Source organism: Amphibalanus amphitrite, unplaced genomic scaffold (genome assembly GCF_019059575.1).
Source record: "Amphibalanus amphitrite isolate SeventyFive unplaced genomic scaffold, NRLGWU_Aamphi_draft 000787F_arrow, whole genome shotgun sequence".
Taxonomy (NCBI): domain Eukaryota; kingdom Metazoa; phylum Arthropoda; class Thecostraca; order Balanomorpha; family Balanidae; genus Amphibalanus; species Amphibalanus amphitrite.
The window spans coordinates 183,295-209,203 of record NW_024882281.1 but is presented as its reverse complement, the minus strand read 5'-3'; the positions used below and the strand labels follow the sequence as shown (position 1 = coordinate 209,203).

Here is a 25,909-nt window from a genome sequence, read left to right as displayed (position 1 = left end):
CTGAAACTCGACCACTGAGTGGGCCCAAGGAGTGGGCCGTGTGGCACGGAGCACCGAATGACATTTTTTTTTGCTCCTGCTGAAATTTAAATTCATTACAATAGCACGTGAATGAGCTATTTTTATTCATGAACCTCCGACATGCGACATAGCCAGAACAGCAAACCGCAAATCACTGATTTGCGGATAATGTTGAAAACCGTTTCACTGAGTTTCGTGACACAAATTTTATAGGCATATAACTAGGGTAATATTTATAGTAAAAGTTAAGTTCAATTAACTTGGTTTTATAGAGAATTGAACGCTCTTTCTAATGATGATTGCAATTTGTCAATAAAGTGAAAACTTTCGGACTTACAGACATTTTAAGTTAGGGGTTCCAATTTTTTTGGATCACCCTGTATGTCTTATATTACTACGCCGCGTCTACCTCATGGATACGGGATCTGCTTTCAGATTCGGGAGCGAGTCACCTGTTAATGAAGTGAGCAGGTCGTCCGCGACCTCTCCAGTGTGCTGACCTTTTCCCGTCCTACACCTGAGTACCCGAGCGTCGCCGGCGCGTGAGTTAGCTCAGAGCAGCACTCGGTGATGGAGCGCGCCGCCGCTGCCCGCGTGGCCATCCGTCTCACTGACCGGGCGGCCCTCGGGAAAACGACCCGTCATTCAGACGATTCCGATTTCCATTTGATCGTAATGAACCTCAATATTTTCCTACGCCTGCCTGGTCTGATACGTCAGCAGGCTCGCACAATCGCCCACATTTATCGTGACCTTAACTGTTGGAACCCGAGCGGTGAAGGTAAGCCATGCGTTTCAGCTCTGACCCCGCCCGTGCCCTGCCCGCAGTGGACTGTCCACACCCGACGTGCCAGGGCCACGGGTTCTGCGTAGAGGGCGTGTGCGTGTGCCAGAAGGGCTGGCGGGGCGCCGACTGTTCGGAGACGGACCAGGACGCGCTCAACTGTCTGCCCGACTGTTCCAACCACGGCCAGTTCGACCCGGACCGGCGCCAGTGCGTCTGCTTCCCAGAGTGGACCGGCGCCGTCTGCGACACACGTGAGTGAGGCAGAGGGGCGGGGGTGGGGAGAGATGGATGAGAGAAGGATAGAAAAGGCAGCACTAAAGGATTAAGGAAGCGCGGAATGAGATGAAGAGGTGCCCGGGGAACAAGGGACACGAGGGGAGAGGTATAAAAGTGGTCGAGAACTGTGGAATAAGAAACATGGACAAAGCAATGACTTTGTTCGCTAGCCCTCAGCATCGATATGTTCGTGATAAGACTACACATTTTGCAAAAAAAAAAAATCACATCGCTTTTCCATTGGCTGGATAAAACGTTCCCATTTCGTGAGCCCAGACCAATAAAATTGAGGCGGCGCACTAGCGCGGTCAGATGCCCAGCCTAATGAGATGGGAGTTTCTCCGAGCGGTAATCGGCTGAGGCAAGCACCCCGGCCGATCACAATTGGCTGATCAGTTCACCTGGCCGTCAGCGGGCCCGGCCAGCGGAGCCATATAAACCGACGGCCAGCCCGGGACCGTCGGTTCTCCGAACACACTGAAAATCGAGCCCGAACTTTCCATTTAAACTTGGACGCACTCGCCATGGCCATAGCAACATTTCCCGGAGAAGATTCGTCGTAGAATACATTTGACTCACTGACTTCCAATGCTCCTGAAGGTCATCCGATGCAGAACGATGCATCTGTATCTTCTTTGTGAGCTTCATCTGCTTTTATGATCGATACAGATTTTCGTGACCGATCGACCAATGGGCTGAAGTGGTAATATAATGCAATACCATTTTGAATATATCATGCAGATGCGACAGAGCTTTCGTACAATACGATCAGAGCTATACAGTGCCGAGCACCATCTCGGCTTGGCTGAGCCGCGCGGCCGCGTTTTCCGGGGTTTGGTGTCCTCGTATCGCCGGGGCGCCACCCGCACCCCTCCCAGCCCGCTGTCCGGCGGCGCAGGCGAGTATTCAGCCGGCGCGGTCACCTCTCGGAGGCGGCGGCGCCGGCGACTCGTTACCATTCGCGCCCCACCGCCGCCCACTTGCGGGCCGCGCGCGGGTCTCGGAGGAATAATAAGTCAGCGGCGCGCTCGGCCGAGGCCGGTCAGGTGGCCACCACCAGAGGTCGATCGCCGCCCGTCCGGCCTGCCAACGGTGACCGAGCACAGTGAGCGAGCTGAGCGAAAAACCGGCCCGGTCCGCCTGGTAACTGAGCAGCGAGCGAGCTGAGCGGAACACCGGCCCGCCCCGCCCGGTGAGTGGGGAGCGAGCACGGCCAGCGGGCTGAGCGAAACACCGGCCCGCTCCGGCCGGCGACCTACCGACTGACGGACTGAAAGGCTCCGCGACTCACCGACTGATATACTGATCGGTTGGCCACTGACGGACTGATAAACTGACGGACTGATGAGTGACTGATAGGCTGACGGAAGTGCCTGAGATCAGCCGCAGACTTGTGATGGCTTCCCAGCAGGGGCGGTCGCAGACTTGGAGTTTGGGGGGGGGGGCCAACTTGGCAAAGGGGCCCCTGCGCTGACCCGGGGGGCCCGGTGCTAGCTTAACCCTATTCCTGGCGGGGGGGGCCTCAGGAGCCCCCCCTGAGGTTTTTTGGTTATATCTCCCAAACGCGTTGAGCTAGGAAGCTCAAATTTTCTGACTTTTCCTAAAAGGCTTCTACGCAACATGTCTGAAAATTTTGAGTTGATCTGACCTCAGGTCAGGTCACCAGAGGCGGTTTGGTGACGCTACCTCAGAAAAGTTTGCAATCACGCCAGAGCTAGAGTTTTTGACCGATCAATTTCTTCTCTTCAGGGTTTAGTTAGGGTACCAGTATGTGCAATTTGTATATCTCGGAATTTTGATATCGGTGACCTAAGGTCAGGTCAATTTCGCGACCTCCCCATTATAAGTCAATGGGGGAAAAATCAACTCCCTGTTTTTACCACTAAAACGGGTCGGAATGGCCCCATATACCATACATGACTTCATATACGATCAACCTTCACTACCTTGAGGTCTGTTTTGCTGTTGGGCAGCTGTGAGGTCATGTGACGTCATCAAAGGTCACCAAAGGTTGTTGGCCAATAACTCCGTACAGGAACAAGATACAGACGCGTGGATGGTCTCATTGTGTTCAGCTCGTCAAGACGCATCGAATGATATACATGATGACCTCGAGGTCACGTGACCTGAGGTCAACCTTTGACCTTGACCTTTCGAGGTCAACATATATATCATTCGATGCGGATTGACGAGAGGATCACGATGATGCCCTTAGTTTGTTCCTATCTTGACTAATTCGAAAGTTATTCGAGAAAAACTCTCTCCATATCTAGTGCCGCCATTTTGACTTTTTCGACCCCTGTGACGTCATCTTTGACTTGACCTGAAAATGACCTTAGTAAAAATTGTAGATCTTGGCCGTGCGTATCCGATGCCGTTTACCGCTTGTCGCTATCTTGCTTCGTTCTCGAGATCTCAGGGGGGGGGCCGAATCGGCCCCCCCCGCCAGTTTCTTGTCCCGGCGGAGCCCGCCAGGAATAGGGTTAAAGGGGCCCACGGGCGTAGTGCACGGAAGCAGAAATCAAGGCCATGGCCGGTGAAGCGGGGGGGGGGGGGGGGGTAGGGAGCGGCACCCGAGCGGAGGCTCATTACCGATAAGTGCATTTTGAAGCATTGATATTGTCAATAATTCACGCAACTGTGAATGGATTACCTCAAAAGTAAAGGCGGCTTAGGCAGCTAACTTTGCCATTTTCTAATATCATCGTGCTAAAACTTTTGACAGTGGGTCATCGGTATCTGTTCACTGTTCAATCACATGTGTTCCGTTTCATCTTTTTTTTTTTACTCGGGCACAAATGTAAGTTTTGAAGATCATTACAGTAGCAAATGCTTCGAAAGATGGATAGCGGGCAAAATATCCTAAATTTTTCGTGCTGCATGGAAAGTAGTGTTGCTGAGAAAAGGGGATTTTGTTCCAGATTGTTGTGGATGCAGAATACATTGTCTGCACTCACTGTAGAATTATTGTTGGTGCAACTGCGCCCACTGCACCCATGGTTCCTACACTTATGGGCCCATCGATAGCGCTTCGGCGATACCTATCGCCTAGACTAGAGGCTGCAATGGGGCCCTTACAGTACGGTGTCAGACCCCCCAGAGGCCGGCGTTGGACCCAAGGGTCAGCGAAGGGCCTCAAAGGCCCAGGTAGGGCCCTAGAGGCTGATGTGGGCCTTCTGAGGCAAGTGCATGACCCCCGAAGGTAAGGCATGAGCCCCCCCCCCCCCCCCCCCAGAGAACATAACAGGGCCATCAGTGGCCGGTGTAGAGACCTCATAGGCCAGTTTGGGGCCCCCTCAGAGGTTAGTGTGGGGCCTCAGGTGTCGGTATGAGGCACTTAAAGACCGTAATAGGTCTTCAGAAGCCGGCATCGATCCTTCAGAAGCCAGTACGGGGCCCTCAGAGGCACATAAGGGTCAGTTTGGGTCCCAGAGACAGAAATGGGACCATCAGAGGCCGATGTGGGACCTCTGATTTGGGCCCTTAGGGGCCAGCACAGGGCCTGCAAAGGGCAGTATGAGACCATCAGAGACCGAATTGGGCACTCAGAAGTCAGAGGCTAATGTGGGTTCTTACAGGCCAGCATGGAGCCCACAGAGGTTAGCGTGGGGGCCCTAAAAGAACGACATGAGCCGGCGTTGGACTCCAGAGGCCAGTAGAGGGCCCTCAAAGGCCAAGATGGGCTCTCAGAGGCCGATGCGGGCCCTTAGAGGCCGGCATCGGGTCTTCAGAAGCTCGTGCGGGGCCCTCAGAGGCTAAGGTGGGTCCTTACAGGCCAGCACAGGCCCTCAGAGGTCAGTGTGGGGCCCTAGAAGACCGGCATAGGCCGGCGTTGGTCCCCAGAGGCCAACAGAAGGCCCTCATAGGCCACGATGGGCCCTCAGAAGCCGATGCTGACCCTTAGAGGCCGGCATCGGGTCTTCAGAATTCAGTGCGGGGAGGGCCCTCAGAGGCTAATGTGGGCCCTTACAGGCCAGCAGGGGGCCCTCAGAGGTCAGAATGGGACCCTAAAAGACTGGCATTGGCCGGCGTTGGACCCCAGAGGCCAGTAGAGGGCTCTCAAAGGTCAAGATGGGCCCTCAGAGGCCGATGCGGGCCCTTAGAGGCCGGCATCGGGTCTTCAGAATTCAGTGCGGGGCCCATAGAGGCTAATGTGTGTCCTTACAGGCCAGCATGGACCCTCAGAGGTCAGTGTGGGGCCCTAAAAGACCGGAATGGGCCGGCGTTGGACCCCAGAGGCCAGCGGAGGGCCCTCAAAGGCCAAGATGGGCCCTCAAAGGCCAAGATGGGCCCTCAGACGCCGATGCGGGTCGGCCGGCATTGGGTCTTCAGAATCCAGTGCGGGGGGCCCTCAGAGGCTAATGTGGGTCCTTACAGGCCAGCATGGGGCCCTTAGAGGTCAGTTTGGGGCCCTAAAAGGCCGGCATGGGCATGGGCCGGCATTGGAACCCAGAAACCAGCGGAGGGCCCTCAAAGGCCAAGATGGGCCCCCAGAGGCCGATGCGGGCTCTTAGAGGCCGACATCGGGTCTTCAGAATCCAGCGCGGGGCCCTCGGAGACACTTATTAAAGGCTGGTCTTGGGACTCGAGAGACAGAAATGAGGCCACCAGAGGCCGGTGTGAGGCTCTCAGACGCCGGTTGGGCCCCTAAGGCCGGTTTAGGGCCCTCAAAGGCCAGTGGAGGGCCCTCAGAGGTCAATGTGGGTCCTCAGCGGTCAATGTGGACGCATGACCGCCACTGAAAGGCCCTCAGAGGTCAGTGTAGGACCCTCAAAGACTGGTATGAGAGCTGTTAATAGCTGGCATGGGTTTCTCGAGCCTCGTGACAATCGAATACGGGCCAGGGCCCCATACGGCCATGGGGGCCCATCGGTTGTTTGGGGGGGGGGGCAAATGATATGATGGCCCCCCCTGATTTGCCTTTGGGGGGGGGGGCCATGGCCCTGATGGCCCCCCCCCCCCCTGCGACCGCCACTGCTTCCCAGGCCGGTCGGCCAGGGAGACCGCCAGCCGCCAAGTCTGACCGGCCTACGTCTGACAGCCCGTTCCAGACCGAACTCGGGGCCGTGTCAGCAGTACGGCCGCCGCGGGGCACGCAGGGTCGCCGCTGACCGGGCCCGCTTCCGGCCGAGCTGTGGATATCGACCGGGCGCGGCGGGCGGACGTCGGTCAGCGTCGCTGGCCGTTCCGAGAACAGGCGACAGACGTGGCGCCCCGTGCGCCGAGATTGAGTGCCGACAGATGGTCCGGCCGACGCGGCGTGCCGCAGCCGCCGCAGTCCTAATTACACACTCACAGATACCGCCGGCTGATGGACGCGCAATGTGGTGTGAGGAGAATACTTCTGGGTGGGGCTGATCAAGTATTAAAAAGGTCATGAGATACGGGTTCGTTAGCTCCGGTGTGGGCGGTGCGCCTAGCATTACCGCCGAACCCCGGTCCCCGTCGCACCTCTGAAGCGCCGTGCTCCTCTGATTCGCTGTGCTCCCTGACGCACTGTACCCCTCTGATTCGCTGTGCTCCCTGACACACTGTACCCCTCTGACGCGCTGTTCTGTGTTCCAGCGGTGTGCAGTCTGGACTGCGGCCCACACGGCTTCTGCGAGAGGAATCAGTGCCAGTGCGAGCCGGGCTGGACCGGTCCGCACTGCCAGTCCCGCACCTGCGACCCCAGGTCAGCACTCGGCCGGGGTGGGCGACCGTCCGTCCTCCACCGCGGAACGAGCGTGTGGTGATGTGATGATTGTTGGAAACGACGCATATGTAGGAGTCTGTTGAGCGAACTGAACAGCAAGAATCTCTGGGTATAACCACTACGTAACTGTCTGTTGAGTTGACGTCAAAAGCTATGATGCGACGGATATGAAGTGAGTGAAAGGGCAGTGAATAATTACATTTTATATTTTCCGCTGAAAATATTGGACCGTTGGATTCATCATAAGCCTGTGGGCATTAGGGCGGGATCGCGGCCTTTGTGTCGGCCGCCGGAGGTTTCTGGAGTCGGCGGCCGGCTCTGCACGTCAGTAAATCTCCCGTCTTATGCAGGAGCGCACCGGATGCCGCTTAATTAGATTGTCTGTCAGCGGCGCACAGATTTATCCGCCGTGTTATGGCGCCGGGCGGCATCAGTCAGTGGCGGCGGCCGAACCACTCCCGCTGCAGCCCGGCGCCACCGACTGTAATGGTCCAGAGGAATCCGACGGCGCCGAATGTCACCCCCGGTTCACTGACCCCGCTCGCCGAAAATCACGAGCGAGCACTAGTGCCGAGTTTAACATGCGAGGTCGTGCGGACCGAGCAGCGAGCGACGATAAGCCGAGTGGGCCGTCGGCCTAAATGGATTAGTTTACGCTGGGGCCGGACAGCCCGCAGCCGGGATGTCTTGTTCCGTCGGCGCTGCTGACGGCCGGCCGTCCGGGAGTGGACGTCGGGCGGCCCGTCACCGGCCGGCTCGCTGCAGCTGCGCCGCCCGCAAACGGCGCTCCCAGCCGGCGGCTATTTTTCTCCGGGCGGCCTGCTTCTGTCGGCGACAGAGAATCAGTCGTTGTTTTCAGCTGTGTGAGAGGGTACGTCCGTGTTGTCTGGAGCGGCTGTGCCGACTCCTCAGTCCCCCTCCCCTGCGGCGCTGCGCCCGCCGCAGAGCGAGCCGCCGCCCGGCCGGCCCAATAGGCGCCATCACTGTCGCACGCAGCCGGCTTCCGAAAACATCTCTCCTTTGAGCCGGCCCCGGCTAATGGCGGCCTGGGAAATGTCCACAAAGGTCGAGCTGGAAATTTGTCAAAGATTGCTGCGTGGCCCGATTGGCCGGGCCGTCGGGAGCCGAGCCACGTCAGCACACCGGGAAAAACGGCCCCCTGAATGGCCGGCGAACGGGAAGACCCGCCAAAGAATTAGCGTGATTCTTCCAGTTGTGGCGTCGCCTCGAAACGTGCCCGGAAACGCAATTCGCCGCCGGGAAGAGCGGCCAAGCGACGGCGCCGATATCCGGCCGGGTCGGAGCCGAGCGGCGGAAAGCGAAGCCGTTAGTCAGCTACCCGGGCTCCCTGCCGCGGCTCGGCTGTGATGGATTGGGCGCAGTAGAAACGACGATTTTACATGGTTTTGTTGCCAGCTGCAGCTTCATTTAGGCGGTAAACAAAGCCGGGTACCACAAACTGATTACACCAGCCGACGAACGGCGCTATCCTGGTCTAAAAATGCCCGACTCATTTATAAGAAATTCCCATATCGTTACGTTAAGGACGCCGAAACACGCTACGTCGTTTGTCAACAAGACCCCAGCACTCGTTAAACTCATCAAGTAAATACATAGTGTGCCATCTATCAGGGCGGGCTTCATAAGGGCGCGGCGCCACTGACTGTCCCCGTCTGTTCACAGGTGCGAGGAGCACGGCCAGTGCAAGAACGGCACCTGTCTGTGCGTCACCGGCTGGAACGGCCGCCACTGCACGCTCCAGGGCTGCCCCAAGTCCTGCAGCTCGCGGGGATCCTGTCAGGTGAGGACCCCCCCCGCGCCGTGTTCAACTGGGAGAGACGCACCGAAACTCGGGGTCAAACTGTCCTATGACCAGAGAGGACAGTCCCAGTTCCCAGTTCCAGGACAGACAGTCCCAGTATGTCCCTGCTCCGCGATCCACGTCTAACTGTTTTAGTAAACCTATCCCGTGATACACCGTAAACGCTTGTACATAGGTGGCCTGTCCCGCAAAGCATACGCCTAAAAGCAGCCTAGCCAGCAATTCACAACTGACGCCTGTGGTTAGCCTGTCCCGCGGTACACGACAATCGCCTGAAGGTAGCCTGTCCCGCAGTACACTACAAACGCCTGAAAGTAGCCTGTCCCGCAGCACACAACAAACACCTGAAGGTAGACTGTCCCGCAGTACACGACAAACGCCTGAAGGTAGACCATCCCGCAGTACACTGCAAACGTCTGAAAGTAGCCTGACCCGCAGCACACAACAAACGCCTGAAGGTAGACCGTCCCGCAACACACAGCAGTGAGCTGACGCCTGTAGGTAGCCTGTCCCGCAATGCAAACAGGCCTTCCCGTAAAATAAGCGAGAAGCGCCCGGAATTGGACCGGTCGGCTGTTCCGACGAAACCAATGCCCGGTCAGCCTGAGCTGCCCATTAGGGAGCACTATAAGTGAAATAGTTCCTCCGCCGTATTGATCTGAACTAGATAGCGAGCACGGCTAAGCCGCAAGCTGTTCTTGATTTGGAGACAAAGGCAGAAACAAGCTGTCACCGTTCACCAAGGTGATTTTTTTTGCACATAGCGACCTTTACCTTAGGCGAAATTCCGAAACCTGCATTAAATTTTACTTATTTAGCTCCAAAATACGGCTGGTGTGACAGTGAGCGCGCTCGGCCGTTCGTTATTTCTGTCAAAGCGCGCCGTCGTGACCGGACGGTTTGAGCCGGTTAGTGGTGATTTTCTAATCAGTCGTCTGGCGGCAGCTGCTACTGACTGGCCCGGGCTACATATTGCCGGCGGTGATCGGGCGCTGCGCCGGCCGTGTGTGTAGCCGGACGTCAGTTCACCATGGCGGACTCCGACAGCCGACAGCTCACAAATTAGTCCATCTCGCCCGTCACAATACGACCGGCGCCGCTGCGACGATTAATTACGGCGCATTAACCGACTGGCGGAAGTGAACCGGTGCGTTCTGTGATTGCTCAGCGCCACCTCTTTCAGCGCGCCCCCGGGCGCTGTTTTCGTCGCGCCCAGCGTGCCTGTTTGTTCCGCAGAAATCCAATTTATCGCTCTCTTCATTAAGATTTTCCGACGGAGATCATTATTCAGAGTGTCGCCGGCGCCGCGGCCGTCGATCGTTGTTTGTGCGGCGGCCGGTGCGTCGGCAGTGACGCCACTGGCGCTCGCTGCCGGGGCAGGTCGGCAGCCGTACTTCTTCCTCTATTGTCGCGCCTCAGCGGCGCCGATCGGTGCTCGGTCGTGGTTTACAGCCGCGCCGAGCCGGGCCGGCCGTCTCCGGCGGCGGCAACAGCCGGCCGCTGCCGACATTTACGCAGAGCGACGCGCCGTAAAAAATGCAATCGCGCCGTCTGCGCTGTTTGCCGACGCCGTAAAGCTCCGTTTGAAAGCTGCCTATTCTGAAATACGCCGACGGACCGGCGTAGGTGTAACGGTGCTGCTGGGCGGCTTGGCGGTGCACGTGTGCCGTGTGAGTGGCGTGTGGCTGTAAGCGGTGTGATCGTCCGCCTCGGAGGACGACACCGGGTGGGCAGGTGTATCGTCTCCTCTTTAACGCCTGTCTGATTCCCACATGGCACTGGCTCCGTCGTCGTGCAGTACATATTTATTTGAGAGGCTTGCAATTTCCTTACAACATATAGTCTTCACTGCTCAGGGAGGAATGGGCTCAATTCGGAGGGAATGGGATTGTCGCCGGCTGAATGGAATTTCTGGCTTTAAGTCCCAGGGCAGGACCCTCCCATGTTCCCATCCCGTATCCGTTCGATGCCAAGGGCTCCATCCCATCAGAGAAATAAAATGCAATTCGAGCATGAGTGTCTAGCTCCCACTGGTCCTTAATATAACCATTTGTTACTCCCTTTCATCCGCGCACGCACCATTTATTCGATCATGCGTACATCTACAAAGAACATTCGGCTAGACAAACCGACCCTCCCGTTTCCATTCTAATCCCCCCAGTGGCGCTGAAATTTGCATGGTTATCTCCTGAGGTGAGTTTATACCTTGTTTGGTACTTATGTGCGTATAATGAGGTGTTAACCCCTTTAAGTCCCTGAATTCTAAGCAAATTGGCACTGGGTGTCCTTCTGACCCCATTTACGTTATTACTCTCTCCCGTCGAAGCTACGTTTCTCACGCACTCCCGGCCACTGCCTGCTCTTCAATCACGTGCACTGCCACAGTGCATACATTTCCATCGAGTACCTCTCTCTCGCTCGCGCGCACTGCCACAGTGCGGATAATTTCGCCCAAGCTCAAAGGAAACAACGGTTGTACGCACCTCTGCCGGTCTGTCGACTCGGCGTTGTGAGTGGTCCGGTTGTGCCTCAGTTGAGGGATAAGTTCCTAAATGATAATACCCTCGGCGGAGCCACTCCGCATAACAACTCTACATTTCCGTCGACCACCTCTCTCTCGCGCGCGCGCACTGCCACAGTGCGGATGATTTCGCCCAAGCTCAAAGGAAACAACGGTTGTACGCACCTCTGCCGGTCTGTCGACTCGGCGTTGTGGGTGGTCCGGTTGTGCCTCAGTTGAGGGATAAGTTCCTAAATGATAATAGGTACTCTCGGCGGAGCCCTCCGCGAAACTATAACTCTGTGTTTCTACTGAATACCTCGGCGGAGCCACTCCGCGACACTATAACTTAGCAACCTTGCCCTCGTTTATCGCTCTTACACTCTTACATATTAGCCCTAGCCCTTCAAAGCCCGGTCGACACGGACGGCTAGCCGCTCGGTGCCTTTGCTATACTTTATGGAAATACGCAGTAGAATTCATCGAGTCACGGAATACTCATTTTCCATCTCGCAGTGATCGACAGCGTCAGCAGAGTCAAAACAGCTCTCTCTCTCTCTCTCTCTCTCTCTCTCTCTCTCTCTCTCTCTCTCTCTCTCTCTCTCTCTCTCTCTCTTCTCTCTCTCTCTCTCTCTTTCTCTCTCTATGGATCACTGTTGGGTCTCACTGACAAAGGGCATGCAAACCGATACGATCTACACCGATTACTCTTCCGCTTTTACAAGTGTTAGTCATAGGCTACTTTTACACAAGCTTAGGCACTCTTTTAATATCACCGGTCTTGCATATAGCTGGATTGATTCTTACCTCAGCCACCGCTATCAGCGGGTCATTCTGGATGGCAAGCACTCGGACTGGATCCCAGTGCAATCTGGAGTTCCGGAAGGCAGCATTCTCGGTCCGATTCTCTTCACATGCTATGTAGCTGACCTTCCGTCTCAACTTCAGACCAGCTCACTGTCATATGCTGATGATGTCAAAATTTTCCACAGAATTCAATGTCCAGCGGACGTCAACTCTCTTCAGGCTGATCTAAGCCGTCTTAATGACTGGTCAAAAACATGGCATCTTAGGCTCAATCCGGCTAAATGCAAGACCATCACCTTTACTTTACGTACATCTCCCATCGCATCATCATACTTTTTAGATGGTCACGAACTCGAGCGGTGTACGGAGATCAGAGATCTGGGTGTGATCCTGGACTCCAGGCTAACATTTGGCGCGCATGTTGACGCCTGTGTGAGCAAGGCCAACCGCATGCTAGGTCTACTTATGCGCAGCATGCAGGTCTCACACCGTACCCGGCTGCCGTACTTCGATCACCGGGCAGTCATGGCGGCGTACAATGCCCATGTCAGATCGGTTGTGGAATACGCGAGTGTCGTCTGGAGTGGCGCAGCACCTACTCACCTTGCGAGATTGGAGAGACTGCAACACCGTTACCTGATGTGGTTAGGCGCCAAGACACATAGCCGGTGCTCGATGGACTATGAGTCTCTCCTCCAACATTTTCACTGTATGTCCATCAAAGCTAGACTTGTTCAGACCGACCTGAAGCTCATACGCTCTGTGTTTGCCGGCCGACTGGACTGTGGGCTACTTGTGACTATGTTTTCGCTGCGTGTTCCTGGCCGGCGCTCTAGGCAGACGGGCTTGTTCAACGTACCTTTTGGACGGGTTGATACGGTGAAGAACGGCCTCGGCGTACGAGTCCCGAAACTAGTGAATGAGTTCCTGAACAAATATCCAGACGAGGATTTCTTTCAGCCTAGTCCCCACTGCACCGCGCGCATCCGTGCCTACGCACGAAGCCTTGGTACTTGTATGACGTAGTCACGTAGGCTGCTATTGTTTGCATTACTTTTATCTTTTGCATTTTTTACAGATCATGTGCCATTTTATTGTTCCTTTTTTATTGTATCTCAGTGTTTTGGCCTTTTGCCACTTTTATACGAGCTATTGCTGTCTTTAAGTGTCCCGCGGCTTTTTGTCTGTGGTGGGTATAGGCATATGCATGTGCGTAGGCAGGTGTGATGAAATAGTGTGTGTCTTGTGTGTGTGCGTGTGTGCGTGTGCGTGTTTATATTTTACTTTGACCTCAGCCGTCATTGGGTTTTGCCTGTGGCTGACAATGCCTAATAAACAAATAAACAAACAGGCACAGGGGCCTGGCTCGAACCAGCCTCTCTCCGGCTAGTTGAATTGTCTAGGTCTCTAACTTACTGTGTTGTAGTATGGTTTAGGCTAGTCGCGTCGATATATGGCACAATCATTGGGGGCAAGATAGTGAATACAACCTAGAGAGGGAGAGAGAGAGAGAGAGAGAGAGAGAGAGAGAGAGAGAGAGAGAGAGAGAGAGAGAGAGAGAGAGAGAGAGAGAGAGAGAGAGAGAGAGTGAGAGAGAGAGAGAGGGAGTGAGAGAGGGAGAGAGAGTGGGAGAGAGAGAGAGGGAGAGAGAGAGAGAGAGAAAGAGAGAGAGAGAAGAGAGAGAGAGAGAGAGAGAGAGAGAGAGAGAGAGAGAGAGAGAGAGAGAGAGAGAGAGAGAGAGAGAGAGAGAGAGAGAGAGAGAGAGAGAGAGAGAGAGAGAGAGAGAGAGAGAGAGAGAGAGAGAGAGAGAGAGAGAGAGAGCGAGAGTGAGAGAGATCGGAGTATAAGACAAATTGTCAATAGATGGTCCATTTCGATGTTTCCCCGTACTCGCTTAGTTTTGGTTAGGTATTCACGCCCGTTAGGTAAATGTCGCCCTTATCGCCCTTGTTATCACTCCTGACCTTTCTTATACTCATGCCGCTAAACTTTCAGGATTTTATTCACGCAATACACCTCGGAGTAAATAAACGAAATTCAAGCGCAGTCCTCATGATTACCAGACGCACCCTCGCCTTGATTTTGTTTCAAAACAAAAAAATAACATCGCGCTATCTGTTACCCAAATCTACACACCCGCGCAGCAAACCTTCCCATCGCGCAACATAATTCGTCACTTCCGACCAGCCCTGACGCAATGATTCGACAGCGATTCAATTCAAAACTGAGTCCCCGCTATCAAGACACCCAGAAAATTTACCCAATCAACGCTTTGTCCCCCCCCCTAAAAAAAGAAGCTTACATGGTGTTGTCGTTACGCCTGATCCGCACGCTCAGCCCGAGAAAGGTAGCCCTGAACCATCAGCCGGTTAGTGCAAATCACGGAGTGAATATATGAGGGACGGGAGCTGAATGATTGCATGTTGGCAAGGATTGAGCAGACTTCCTTTCTGTGGCAATTCTTACTTGAACGGCGTTGTTGACCCAGCCGGTTACCGAGAGGTCGATGATGATAGCAGTTTGTCCGTTGTCGATGGCTGAGAGCGTGCACTTCCCTCGATCCAGCTCTCGATCACTGTCGTACTGGATCCTCCCTCGTCAGCTGCTGCCCGTCGCGCTCCTCCCGTCGTACTCCATCCTCCGTGCACTGCCGTGTCCTCTGCGCTCCGCCCAGCCGGACTCGATGCTCCGTGCACTCCGGTGTCCTGTGCACTTCTCGGTCGGACTAGATGCTCCGTGCACTCCGGTGCCCTGTGCACTCCTCGGTACCTCCTCCATGACTGTCTCGTTCCTTTATACCCAGATTACTATCGCGTTGGTGTTCCAGGTGTGATAAGCATGGCTAGATAATTCGTCGGTGTGGCGTGATAGGCCTAGTATCTTTATCTGTATGATGACTCATGAGTGGCATCGGTCCTGGTTGTTGACTTTCTCCCAGCTGGTTGTAATTGGGCCGGGTGCAGTGCTTATCACTTTTGCTATCTTCTTGCCATCTGTTGTGCACACCTTTGTTCTGCTGGGAAGCTGAGGTACCCTGTCCGGCGTCGGCGCTTTATTGCTTGGTTTGGTTGTAATCACGATATCTCGGGTATGTATGGTCCGCCATGGTCATTGAACTTCCCAGCTGTTCCTGTTTTGGCCGAACGCTTGTGATATTAGCGAATTCGTCAGTTATTACTCTGTTTGCTGGACGCTCATTTGTCCCAGCTGCCGTCCAGTATCAGAAGTCCCCGACCGTCGGCGTCGCTGCTCGTCAGGTGAATGCCAGATATGGGCATTGGCGTGTCCCACTCTCGGCACGGAACATCTGCTCTTCTGGACGTACATATTTGCACCTCCGATTCCGCAGGGAGGGTGACTGGGACTTTTGGTTAGCATCTGTCGGCGGCTGATAACTTCGTCGGCGTGAGTGTAATTTTGATGGCTTGACGCCTTTTATTTGCGACGATTGCGGCATGATACGGCCCGAGGGATCTCTGCGTCAGCTGTTTCTTGTTGTCATGCTCACATCGGTGTCGGTCCACTAGGTCGAGGCGGTGCCGGCGGCGATATCCCAGGCGCAGGTGCAGAGGGTTGGCGCACAGGATGCCGTCCGATTGCGGTTTGGAGAGATAAAGTTCCGTTATGAGCTTTTCCTGTAGATGCGGGCGGGGAGGCGGCAGTGTTTACACTTCTGCAGTGCCAGGTGTAGCCCGTTTTTGGCGTGGCCACCCAATTGGCGTGCGACCGATAAGAGGGGTCGGCGCTACGTCGGGTCCAGGTGGGGTAGGCCATCTGCCGCCTGCGCCCTGTTGACCCGCGTTATCCATGGAAGTGTCGGGAATTGAAGCGCCGTTCTTCTCAGATGACTTCACCTTTGCGTGTTTGGCTTTTAGTCTCACACCAATATGCATGCCTTATGATTCTGTCAATTCCTGTAAGCTGTGATTCGAAAAAAATGTGGCTTCCGTCACATAGGCACGGCGACAACGCGACGAAATTGGGCCAACTCGTCTCCGGCTGGCCGATTCGGCAGCATCGGGCTGGAGTCGCCTCCGATAGACCGTGCCTGGAGCGGCGCTATCACATACCGTAAACCGGGGTGAGTTGATATGGGGTGGTGAGTTGATATAAATTGCTCGAAAAATGTTAAAATGTGTGCAGCTCATCCATTTGTAAACCAATTTTTAGTTTTATTTTTCTGTGAAGTGAAGCAACCAATAAGTGATGCATATAGCTGAGAAAGGCATGCATGTGGTGCAGTGCCTTCTTAACACATTACTTTTTTCAAAGTCCTTTTTTTCTTCTGATTTTGAAACTAAGGAAAAGTCCCCACCCTACAGCAAAGACGGTGGATATTCATGAAACAACATGCACTGGGAAAGAAACTACCATCAATTTACTGTTGATCCCAGGTAGTTTTGGGTTTCACCTATAACAACGCTTTTTTATAATTTTAAGAAAAGTGACAGGTGGTGAGTTGATATGCCATCAGGTGGCGAGTTGATATGCATGATAAAAGCTGATACCAGGGTGGTAGGCATGCAAATTAGCATGAAATATGGGTCTGCAGGTAAGACAAAGTCAATTAGTATGTTATGATTTAATTGATATTTATGGTTCAGTTATGACCTAAATAATGTATTGTTGTGTTACTGCATTCTTTTGTTACTGATTTATATTTATTTATCGTAACTTTGGCTGTGATATTTAGTGTGCTTTTTATGAATGAGCGCCATGATTGTAGTATCTCATGTGTTTATTCGACTGATTGTGTTATTTTTGTGTATTTTCAGTTTTTACGTAACCACCATTGGGCGAACATTAGAATATACCTGTAGTCAGCACTGAATCTTCTTTTGTGAGCCAGAACAGTAAAAATCTTCCTCTCTTTTGCGTGGCAGTAAAAATCTTCCTCTCTTTTGCGTGGCAGTAAAGGTCTCTTTCTCCTGCGTGGCACAGTGAAATGTTTCTTCCTTGTGGCTCAGTAAAATAGTGAAAAGTAGATTGAATGACAATGACTTTCCATGATGGATGTGCCACATTACTTTGTAGATAGAATATGCCATTCCACAATGCAACTCGTAGATTCTACCTACCTATGTTTCGTAGATTTGGTGTAGTTGATATCTCATGATAATACTGCCCATACTAACTTCATGAATTGAATCCATACATTTTCATCCTTGCCCAATTTACAACTGTCCTGAGTTCTCAACCCGCATTGTTACCATGGCTGATTCGGAGAAGGGTACTGATGACTGTGGGCCAGAGACGAGGTCATCACATGAATTGCGGCTGACTGAGAAAGGTAGAGAGTACCAAACCACCATGAAGGTCAAAGTGTTCAAGCAGGTGTTGGGAAAACTGGAAAAGGAAGGCACGTCCCTGGTTGATGACCTTACAAGCCAAGATGACGATGAGCAGGATGAGGAGAAAATGACCAAGAGGATTGCCAAATGGAGGCACAACTATGTGATGCTTCGTCAGACCCATGAAGATCTGCGCCCCTTGTTGGGAGCTGAATTTGAAGCTCACAGATTGATGTATGAAGACAGACTCATCAAACTGGACACCACAAGAGCAATGATTGAGTCGTTGACGCCACAAGAACCGACGTGCAAACAGAACAAGAAGAGTCAGGGAGCACGCTCGTCGGTAACCCAGACAAGCAGATCATCTTCGAGTACTGGCATGAAAGCCCAGCTTTTCATGATGAAGGTTCAAGAGAACACTCAGGCAGCTGAGATGAAAGCAAAAGCTGATGCACTGGAAGAAAGACAGGAATTGGAAAGGGAGATGAAGCTCATGGAGTCCAAGATGCAAGAGCTGAAGTGGAAAGAAGAAAAGCATCAAATAGAAACAGAAAGAAGGATCCATAAAGCAAAAGAAGAGGTGATTGAGAGGATGGAGCAGCAAGTTGAATCGCTGATGATGTCACCAAGACAGCAGGCGGCTGACATGATGGAGATGGAGTCACATGGGACGAAACGGGTAGACACTGATGCACAACCTACTGACTGTCATGAAGCTGTTAATGACATGACTGATTATGCTGTGCCACCGCCTACTGAACCCATTTCCGCCCATTGTCAGGCTCCTGCCCTTGCTCACCCTCAGTCCACTGAGTCTGCTCCAACACAAGTTACTGCTGCTACTCTGGCTGACATTCTTTCCGTACAGGCGCAGAGATGTCAGCTACCTCCTACAGAACCAGGTGTGTTCAAAGGCGATCACACCACCTTCCGCATCTGGCTGAACGCCTTCGAGACGTACATTGAGACCAGATGCTCTTCATCCAACGAAAGGCTACACTACCTGGGCTACTACACAGCTGGAGAAGCAAGGAACGCGATCACTGGCTTCCTTCAGATGGGAACGGCTGATGCCTACCAGCAAGCCAAGAAGCGCCTCACCGACAGGTATGGCAATGCATTTGTCACCATGAATGAGATGAAGAGGCGCCTTCAGAGATGGCCAGATGTGCGAGCTGGTGATAGTAAGTCATTCACTGAGCTTTCAGACTTTCTAGAGCTTTGTCTGGCCAGTTCGAATGCAATGGGTGATGTGAAGATGTTCGGTGGTCCATCAGAGATTGATGCCATCCTCAAGAAGTTGCCCAGATACCTGTCTGACAGCTGGAGAAGAATCGTTGACAGGTGGATCTATGAACCCGAAGAAGGTGCTGTCTCGCAGTACCCACCGTTCGCACACTTTGTGCAGTTCATGAGCAGAGCCACCAGGGTGGCCTCTGGTCCAGTGCTACCCAGAAGTAGCGAGGAAGACAAGCGAGTGCAACCGAAGCAAAGAAATGCACGAGTTCTCCTCACTTCTGCACCAACCGATCAGAAGCCTCAAGACAGCAGAGCAAGCGGCCGGGTGAATCAGCAGCACCACTGTGTGGCATGCAAGAATGATCATCCGCTGGACCGTTGCTCGACATTCACCAAGATGTCCCTGAAGGGCAGACAGGAGCTGGTCCGACAGCATGGTCTCTGCGGAGGGTGCCTAAGGAAGGGGCACAGATGGAAGGAGTGTCGAAGGAAACAGCGATGCACAAAGTGTAGCAGGCTGCACCCTACCCTGCTCCATGACGATTCTCTTTCCCTCAGAGTGGACAAGACAACAACCCAAGGCACCCAGACTAGTGCTGCGGTATCCCTCCATGTGTCCTGTGACAAGGTAGCTGAGTCTCCCAAGTGTACTCACTCCATGCTGGTACCTGTGAACCTGACACACCGAGATCTTCCCCAGAGAAGCATGACCGTGTACGCACTGCTCGATCCTCAATCTGACACATGTTTTGTGAAAGAGTCGGTGCTACAGGAGTTGGATCTGCGCGGTGAGGACGTCATCCTCGAGGTGAGCACGATCGCAGGCAGGACCAGAACACAGAGCCAGGTCGTACATGGTCTGGTGGTGAAGGATCACAAGGGCGAGACAGAGTTCGAGCTACCTCCTACGTACTCCAAGGCGGACATCCCTGCTGAGCGCCAACTGATCCCGAGACGCGACACAACAGCTGAATGGCCCCATCTGCAGGAGGTGGCCGGACAGCTGCCGGAGTACGTCCCCGACGCTGAAGTGGGAATACTGATCGGCATCAACTGCCCCAGAGCTCTGAAGCCACTCGAAGTGGTCACCGGTGGCGACAATGACCCCTGGGCGATTCGCACCAGCCTCGGATGGAGTGTGATCGGATTCATGGGTCAGCCATCCAACGGTGCCGGTGCAGCGTGTCTCTACGTGACTGGTCGAGCCGAACAGGAGGGAGTTCGACACTTCGCGTTCCGAGTCCGTGCTCGTGAGGTACGTCCTGAGCAGCTGGCCAGACTCTTCGACTCTGACTTCACTTCACAGCCAGGGGGAACGATGGTGTCACAAGATGACCTGCAGTTCATCGAGATCATGAGGACAAGCATGCACCAGCGTCCAGACGGCCGCTTTGAAGCTCCCCTCCCCCTCAGGGATCAAAACATGTCTCTTCCAGACAACTTTCACCAGGCTCAGGCTCGACTTCAGTCCCTGAAGAGGAAGCTGTTGAAGGACAGCAGCTACAAGGAAGCCTACATCACAGCAATCAACGACTTGTTGGATAAGGGCTATGCCGAGCCCGTCCCGCAAGCTGAACTGGAAGCTAATGACGGACGAGTGTGGTATGTTCCCCATCACGGCGTCGTCCAGCCGAAGAAAGGGAAACTACGAGTAGTCTTCGACTGCAGTGTGGAGTTTCGTGGACGATGTCTAAACCACGAGCTACTTCAAGGCCCAAACGTGTCAAACAACCTCGTCGGGATCCTGGCAAGATTCCGAAAGGAACCTGTGGCTCTGACATGTGACATAGAAGCCATGTTTAACCGCGTCGCGGTTACTGCAAGTGACAGGAACCTGCTCAGGTTCCTCTGGTGGCCAAGAGACGACGTCAACCAGGAAGCAGTCTGTTACAGGATGACGACACACCTCTTCGGAGCCGTCTCCTCACCCGCGTGCGCGATGCACGCACTGAATCTGACTGCCGAGCTCTATGAGCCCAAGTATGGGAAAGAAGCAGCCAACTTCGTCAAGAACGACTTCTACGTCGACGACGGACTGACTTCGACGCCAGATGCTGGTACTGCAGCGACTCTGATCGAGAAGACGACCGATCTGTGCGCCGAAGGTGGGTTTAAACTCACGAAGTTCGCCTGCAACGACTTTGATGTCATGCAAACTGTCCCAATCTATTCGAGATCTAAGACGCTGGTGGATTTGACGTTCGAGGAGAACTCCCAGGTGTGTGAACAGGCACTGGGTGTCAGATGGGACCTTGGTTCTGATACCATTCAGTTCCGAGCAGAGCTCCCTGATCGGCCTGCCACCAGGCGAGGCATCCTTTCAGGGGTGAGTTCCCTGTACGACCCACTTGGACTCATCTCGCCAGTGATTCTTAAAGGAAAGATGATCGTCAAGGAGCTCTGTGGACGTGATTGCTCCTGGGATGACCCGGTTCCCGAGGAGCTGAAGGAGCAGTGGCTGACTTGGAAGGCGGCGCTACCAGATCTGTCTAAAGTGAAGATCCCAAGACAGTACGGCTCGATACTCGACTCTGACGGCTCGCCTGCAACTTTCGAGCTTCATCACTTCTCTGATGCGTCCACAGCAGGATACGGAACCTGTAGCTACCTACGCGTCATCAAGGATGGTGAAGTGTCCTCGGATCTCGTGCTGTCGAAGGCCAGGGTGACGCCGAAGAAGACCGTCACGGTTCCACGCTTGGAACTCGCAGCAGCAGTGCTGGCGACAGAAGTCGGTGAGTTTCTGCAGCAAAATCTGAACATATCCCCGATCCAGCATCACTATTGGTGCGACAGTCGCGTGGTTCTTGGATACATACGGAACAACGTGCGCAGGTTTCATGTGTATGTCGCCAACAGAGTGCAGACGATCCTGAATCGCACGACACCCAGTCAGTGGCACTTTGTCCCATCAGAGCAGAACCCAAGTGATGTAGCCTCACGGGGCTGTCTGATCGAAGAGCTCATCGAAAACGACCTGTGGTGGCACGGCCCTCCATTCTTGTCGTGTCAAACGGATCTGCCTCTCGAAGATAACGAAGACGTTGTCGATCAACAAGATCCTGAAGTGAAGAAAGGAGTGACCATGATGACGAGCAGTGAACCAGCCACAGAACACGCGACGCTGCTGCAACGGCTGGAACGCTTCTCGACTTGGTTTGCTGCCAAGACTGCGGTGGCGAACTGCCGAAGATACATAAGGAAACTCAAGGAAGCGTGCAGAAGAAGACGCGGTGAAGAGTGCAGTGAAATGACGAACGAACAATTGACGGTCCAAGATCTGGTCGAGGCTGAAACCGTGATCGTCAAGGCACTGCAAAAGGAAGCGTTTGCCGACGAACTGCGTCACCAAAGTGGAGCTGATGCCTCCATCAAGAAGTCGTGCACAGAAGATGGGAGTGGCCGAAGCAGCCATCCCGATCCGCGGGAGAAGAGCAGTCTGAAGAAGCTGGATCCTCTGACGAGAAGTGGAATTCTCTGCGTCGGAGGCAGAATCAGACGCGCAAACCTGCCAAGAGAAGTCACGAATCCAGTGATTCTCCCAAAGAAGAGCCATGTCGGTACATTGATCATTCGTCAGTGTCACGAGAGGACGGGACACGCAGGAAGAGAGATGACTCTCGGCGAACTTCGGCAGCAGGGCTACTGGATCCTGCACGGACGCTCTGCTGTCTCCAGTTACATCAACAGCTGCGTGACGTGCAGAAAGCTACGTGGTCCCCCCGGGGAACAGAAAATGGCTGATCTGCCAGTCGAGCGCCTTGAGCCGTCACCTCCTTTCAGCTACTGTGGCATGGACTGTTTCGGCCCGTTCTACGTGAAAGAACGACGAAGCCAACTAAAGAGGTGGGGCATTGTCTTCATCTGCCTCGCCTCCAGAGCCGTACACCTGGAGACACTGAACTCGATGACAACCGACGCATTCCTGAATGCGTACCGAAGATTTGTGTGCAGAAGAGGTCCCGTGAGAGGTCTCTTCTGCGACAACGGCACGAACTTTGTGGGAGGTCAGAACGCGTTGAAGGCTGCTCTCGCTGAGATGGATGAAGAGAAGATCAAGAACAGTCTACTGAAGGACCAGTGCGACTTCATCAACTTCACGTTTAACCCTCCCCACGCCAGCCACATGGGTGGGGTTTGGGAGCGACTGATACGCTGCGCTCGGTCAGTTCTGACCAGCCTGTTGGTCGCGAATGGAGAACAGCTGGACGATGAGCTGTTGCGAACGTTGATGTGCGAGGTTGAGGACATCCTTAACAGCCGTCCCATCTCCATAGCTGACATGTCCCCAACTAACCAGCTCGAGGCTCTCAGCCCGAGTTCCCTCCTGACCCAGAAGTGTAGAGTAGTCTTACCTTTTCCTGGTAGGTTCGCGACGGCGGACGTGTACGCCCGCCAGCGGTGGAGGCGAGTTCAGCAGCTCGCGAACGTCTTCTGGAACCGCTGGAGGAAAGAGGTCGTCCTCGCTGCGCAGGAGCGCCGCAAGTGGACGAAAACGACGGAGAACGTCGAGGTCGGTGACGTCGTCCTCGTCATGGATGACGAGCGCCCACGCTCTCAGTGGCCGTTGGCGCGAGTCGTCAACACGTATCCGGGCAGTGACGGCCTGGTACGCAAGGTGCGCGTCCTGATGAACGGCTCGGAGCACAGAAGACCGGTTCACCGGCTGGTGACCCTGCTCCGTGCGGCGCCTGGAGGCTCGGCTACGTGCACCGCCGAGTGACTGTGCACCGCCGAGTGACTGTTCCGTGCACCGCCGAGTGACTGTTCCGTGCACCGCCGAGTGACTGCTCTGTGCACCGCCGAGTGACTTTGCCCCGTTCACTGCGGCGTGACTTTGCCCCGTGCACTATCGTGTGACTGCTCGGTGCACTGTCGGGCTACGGACCCGGCAGGTGATCACGTGTGCTTATGGTACTGTGATGAATTGAGCGCAAGATTCCCCGTCAAGGGAGCCAGAAGGACAAATTTGGTTGAATGTCCCAAATTTGGGGGAGCCATGTGCCCGCGACTCGATATTATTTGGTTGCGGTGATCGTCGTCGTGGCGGCGGCGAGAGTCGGCGCGGCGCTGGGCGAGAGTCGGCGCGGAGCGGGGCGCCGCCGTAATGGGTGATGCCCGATACTGATACACGTGGACCGCGCCAGACAGAAAGAGAGGAAAGATTTTTACGTAACCACCATTGGGCGAACATTAGAATATACCTGTAGTCAGCACTGAATCTTCTTTTGTGAGCCAGAACAAAAGAAGCGCTTCTAGCGCTCAACCATGCGAAGCACGTGCTACCGCCTGCCACACTGAGACCGATTGTGACATCTCTTGTTGTGTCTACACTGCGCTATTGTATATCGATCTATGGTACATGCGGCACCACTGAACTTCATCGGGTGCAAAAAGTGCTTAACTTTTGTGCGCGGGTTGTAAGTGGCCGGCGAAGGTATAGCCACGTGACCGATGTCCTCAGAGATCTGAAGTGGCTCAGCGCGACAAATTTGGTACTGTACCACAGAATATGTAACGTGCGAGCCATTGCTCAGACTGGCCAGCCTTCCGCTATTGCCAGTTCCCTGGAAAGCGCAACCGATCACGGCCACAACACCCGTAACGCCGAGCGACTCAGGCTTCCTCGGATACGCACTGAGGCGGGACGAAGGCAGCTACTATATAGTGGAGTCGATGCGTATCCGAAGGTTGGGACTTTTCAATTAAGAACAATCACTATTCTTTAGAATTGTGATTTTCTATTGAAAATCCCAACCTGAGCTACCTCTCTAGGGGGGTGTTTAGCGTTTCGGCCGCGATTTTGGTCATTTTGACTCCCGCAAAAACGGCACGGTCAACTTTCTTGCCATTTTCACCGTTTGGTCCCCTATGGGGGAGCTACCTTGTGGGGAAGTTGTATAAAATATAATGGGCCCGTTTTGGGGTAATCGGCACGTGCATTTTCCCATAGGGTTAACATGGGGGAAAATTGGAAATTCGATTTGCGAAAAATTTCGTCAATTATATTTGCTGATATTTTTAGGGTCGGATCTCGGGCTGGCACCTCAACTTTTGGTGTTATTTATTTAAAAATCATAGGATACAATTTCGGGTAATCGTGACGGACAGTTACCCCATGTTGAGCCTATGGCAAATTCGAAAAATTATTTTCAACTCGATTTTGCCAAAAATTTCCACGTTAGATTTTGAAAAAGTTCCAATATGTTGTGCCCCGGGGTGTCGGCTACCACGTGGTATGGGTCAGATATGGGGCGATTGAAAAGCACGTGCCACGTGCAAACGTGTTTGATGGGGTAACCTCCGGGAAAATCCGACATTGGCCAACTGGGGGTCCTATGGCTCCGAAACCACTCCACCAAGCGACACCAAATAAGTGCAGCCGGTGAGCAGATGAGTCCAGCTTGTCGCACCAGTGGTCACGTGGCGCACGTGCTATTGCACGTGCCGTGGCACGGGGTCAATTTTTGTTCTTAAATACACCAACATTGTGAAATGCAAGGAATTGGGGAAATGGCCGTCAGGCCGTCAGTTTTTATGATAGGGTTGATCTGAAAACGGGTATAGGCACAGAATGAAGGGGGCTAGAAAACTGCTATCTCGGATTTTTTGTAAAATGAAAAAGTTAAAATTCTGGGGAAATTATATATTCGAAAGGTGAAATTTCCCTAAATATTCCCGTTTTTCGAGTTTAGCTGCCCACCGTTCATCAACGGTGTCACCGGCCGGGATCATCTCTCATATGCTAATGGCCACGGCCATGGGTCATAACATGACATAAACGGCGAAGCTACCGGAGGCCCAGCACGTGCCACGTGGCCACGTGTTTGATTCGAGTACCTCCCAGATTATCGTGTGTTTGCCGATTTGTGGTCTTATAACACGTAAACAGCACCAGTCAAGAAGCCTGAAATGGTGCAGTCGGTGAGGGGACAAGTCCTGCTTACACTACCCTTGGTCACGTGGCACACGTGCAAATCTGGGCACCTCCGTTGCGGAGATATTTTATAGAAAAATATTCAAATGCACATAACTTTGTCAGTTTAAGTCCGATTGGGCTAGAATTTGGTGGTTGGATGAATTGTTAAGCGACAGAACGAATGCGCCACTTTTGTTGCAGTGCGCCACGTTTGTCTCAAAGCGCCATTTTTGCCGCAAAGCGCAGAATGTGCGTAACTTTGTCGAACATGGGACGATTAGGATGCGCTTTGATTGAGGGATGGCTGCTTAAACGTCAGATATGAATGCACCACATTTGCCGCAGGGCGCCATATTTGTCTGAATGCGTCAGTGTTTGCGTTTTGCCTACGGTGGGCCTTTTTTTGCGGCGGTGTTTGCGTTTTTTTCGGTTTTTGCGTTTGGCGGCGGGCGGCCGTTTTTGCGGTGTTTGTGTTTGGCGGCGGGCGGCCGTTTTTTTTTCGGCAGTTTGCGGTTGGCGGCGGCGGGCGTGCGATGCGGGCGTTTTTTG

General features: G+C 53.7%; 1 protein-coding gene across 5 annotated transcripts in view; it reads left to right on the top strand.

Moving 5' to 3' along the window:
• The window catches only part of LOC122366136 (teneurin-m-like), a 141,504-nt gene that overhangs the window by 85,447 nt on the left and 30,148 nt on the right, over positions 1 to 25,909 (top strand). For all 5 annotated transcript variants that reach the window (XM_043338004.1, XM_043338000.1, XM_043338003.1 and 2 more), the window contains exons 9-11: positions 850 to 1,059; positions 6,650 to 6,758; positions 8,463 to 8,580. In XM_043338004.1, the coding sequence (XP_043193939.1) occupies positions 850 to 1,059; positions 6,650 to 6,758; positions 8,463 to 8,580 (437 nt within the window). The remainder of the gene's footprint in view (positions 1 to 849; positions 1,060 to 6,649; positions 6,759 to 8,462; positions 8,581 to 25,909) is intronic.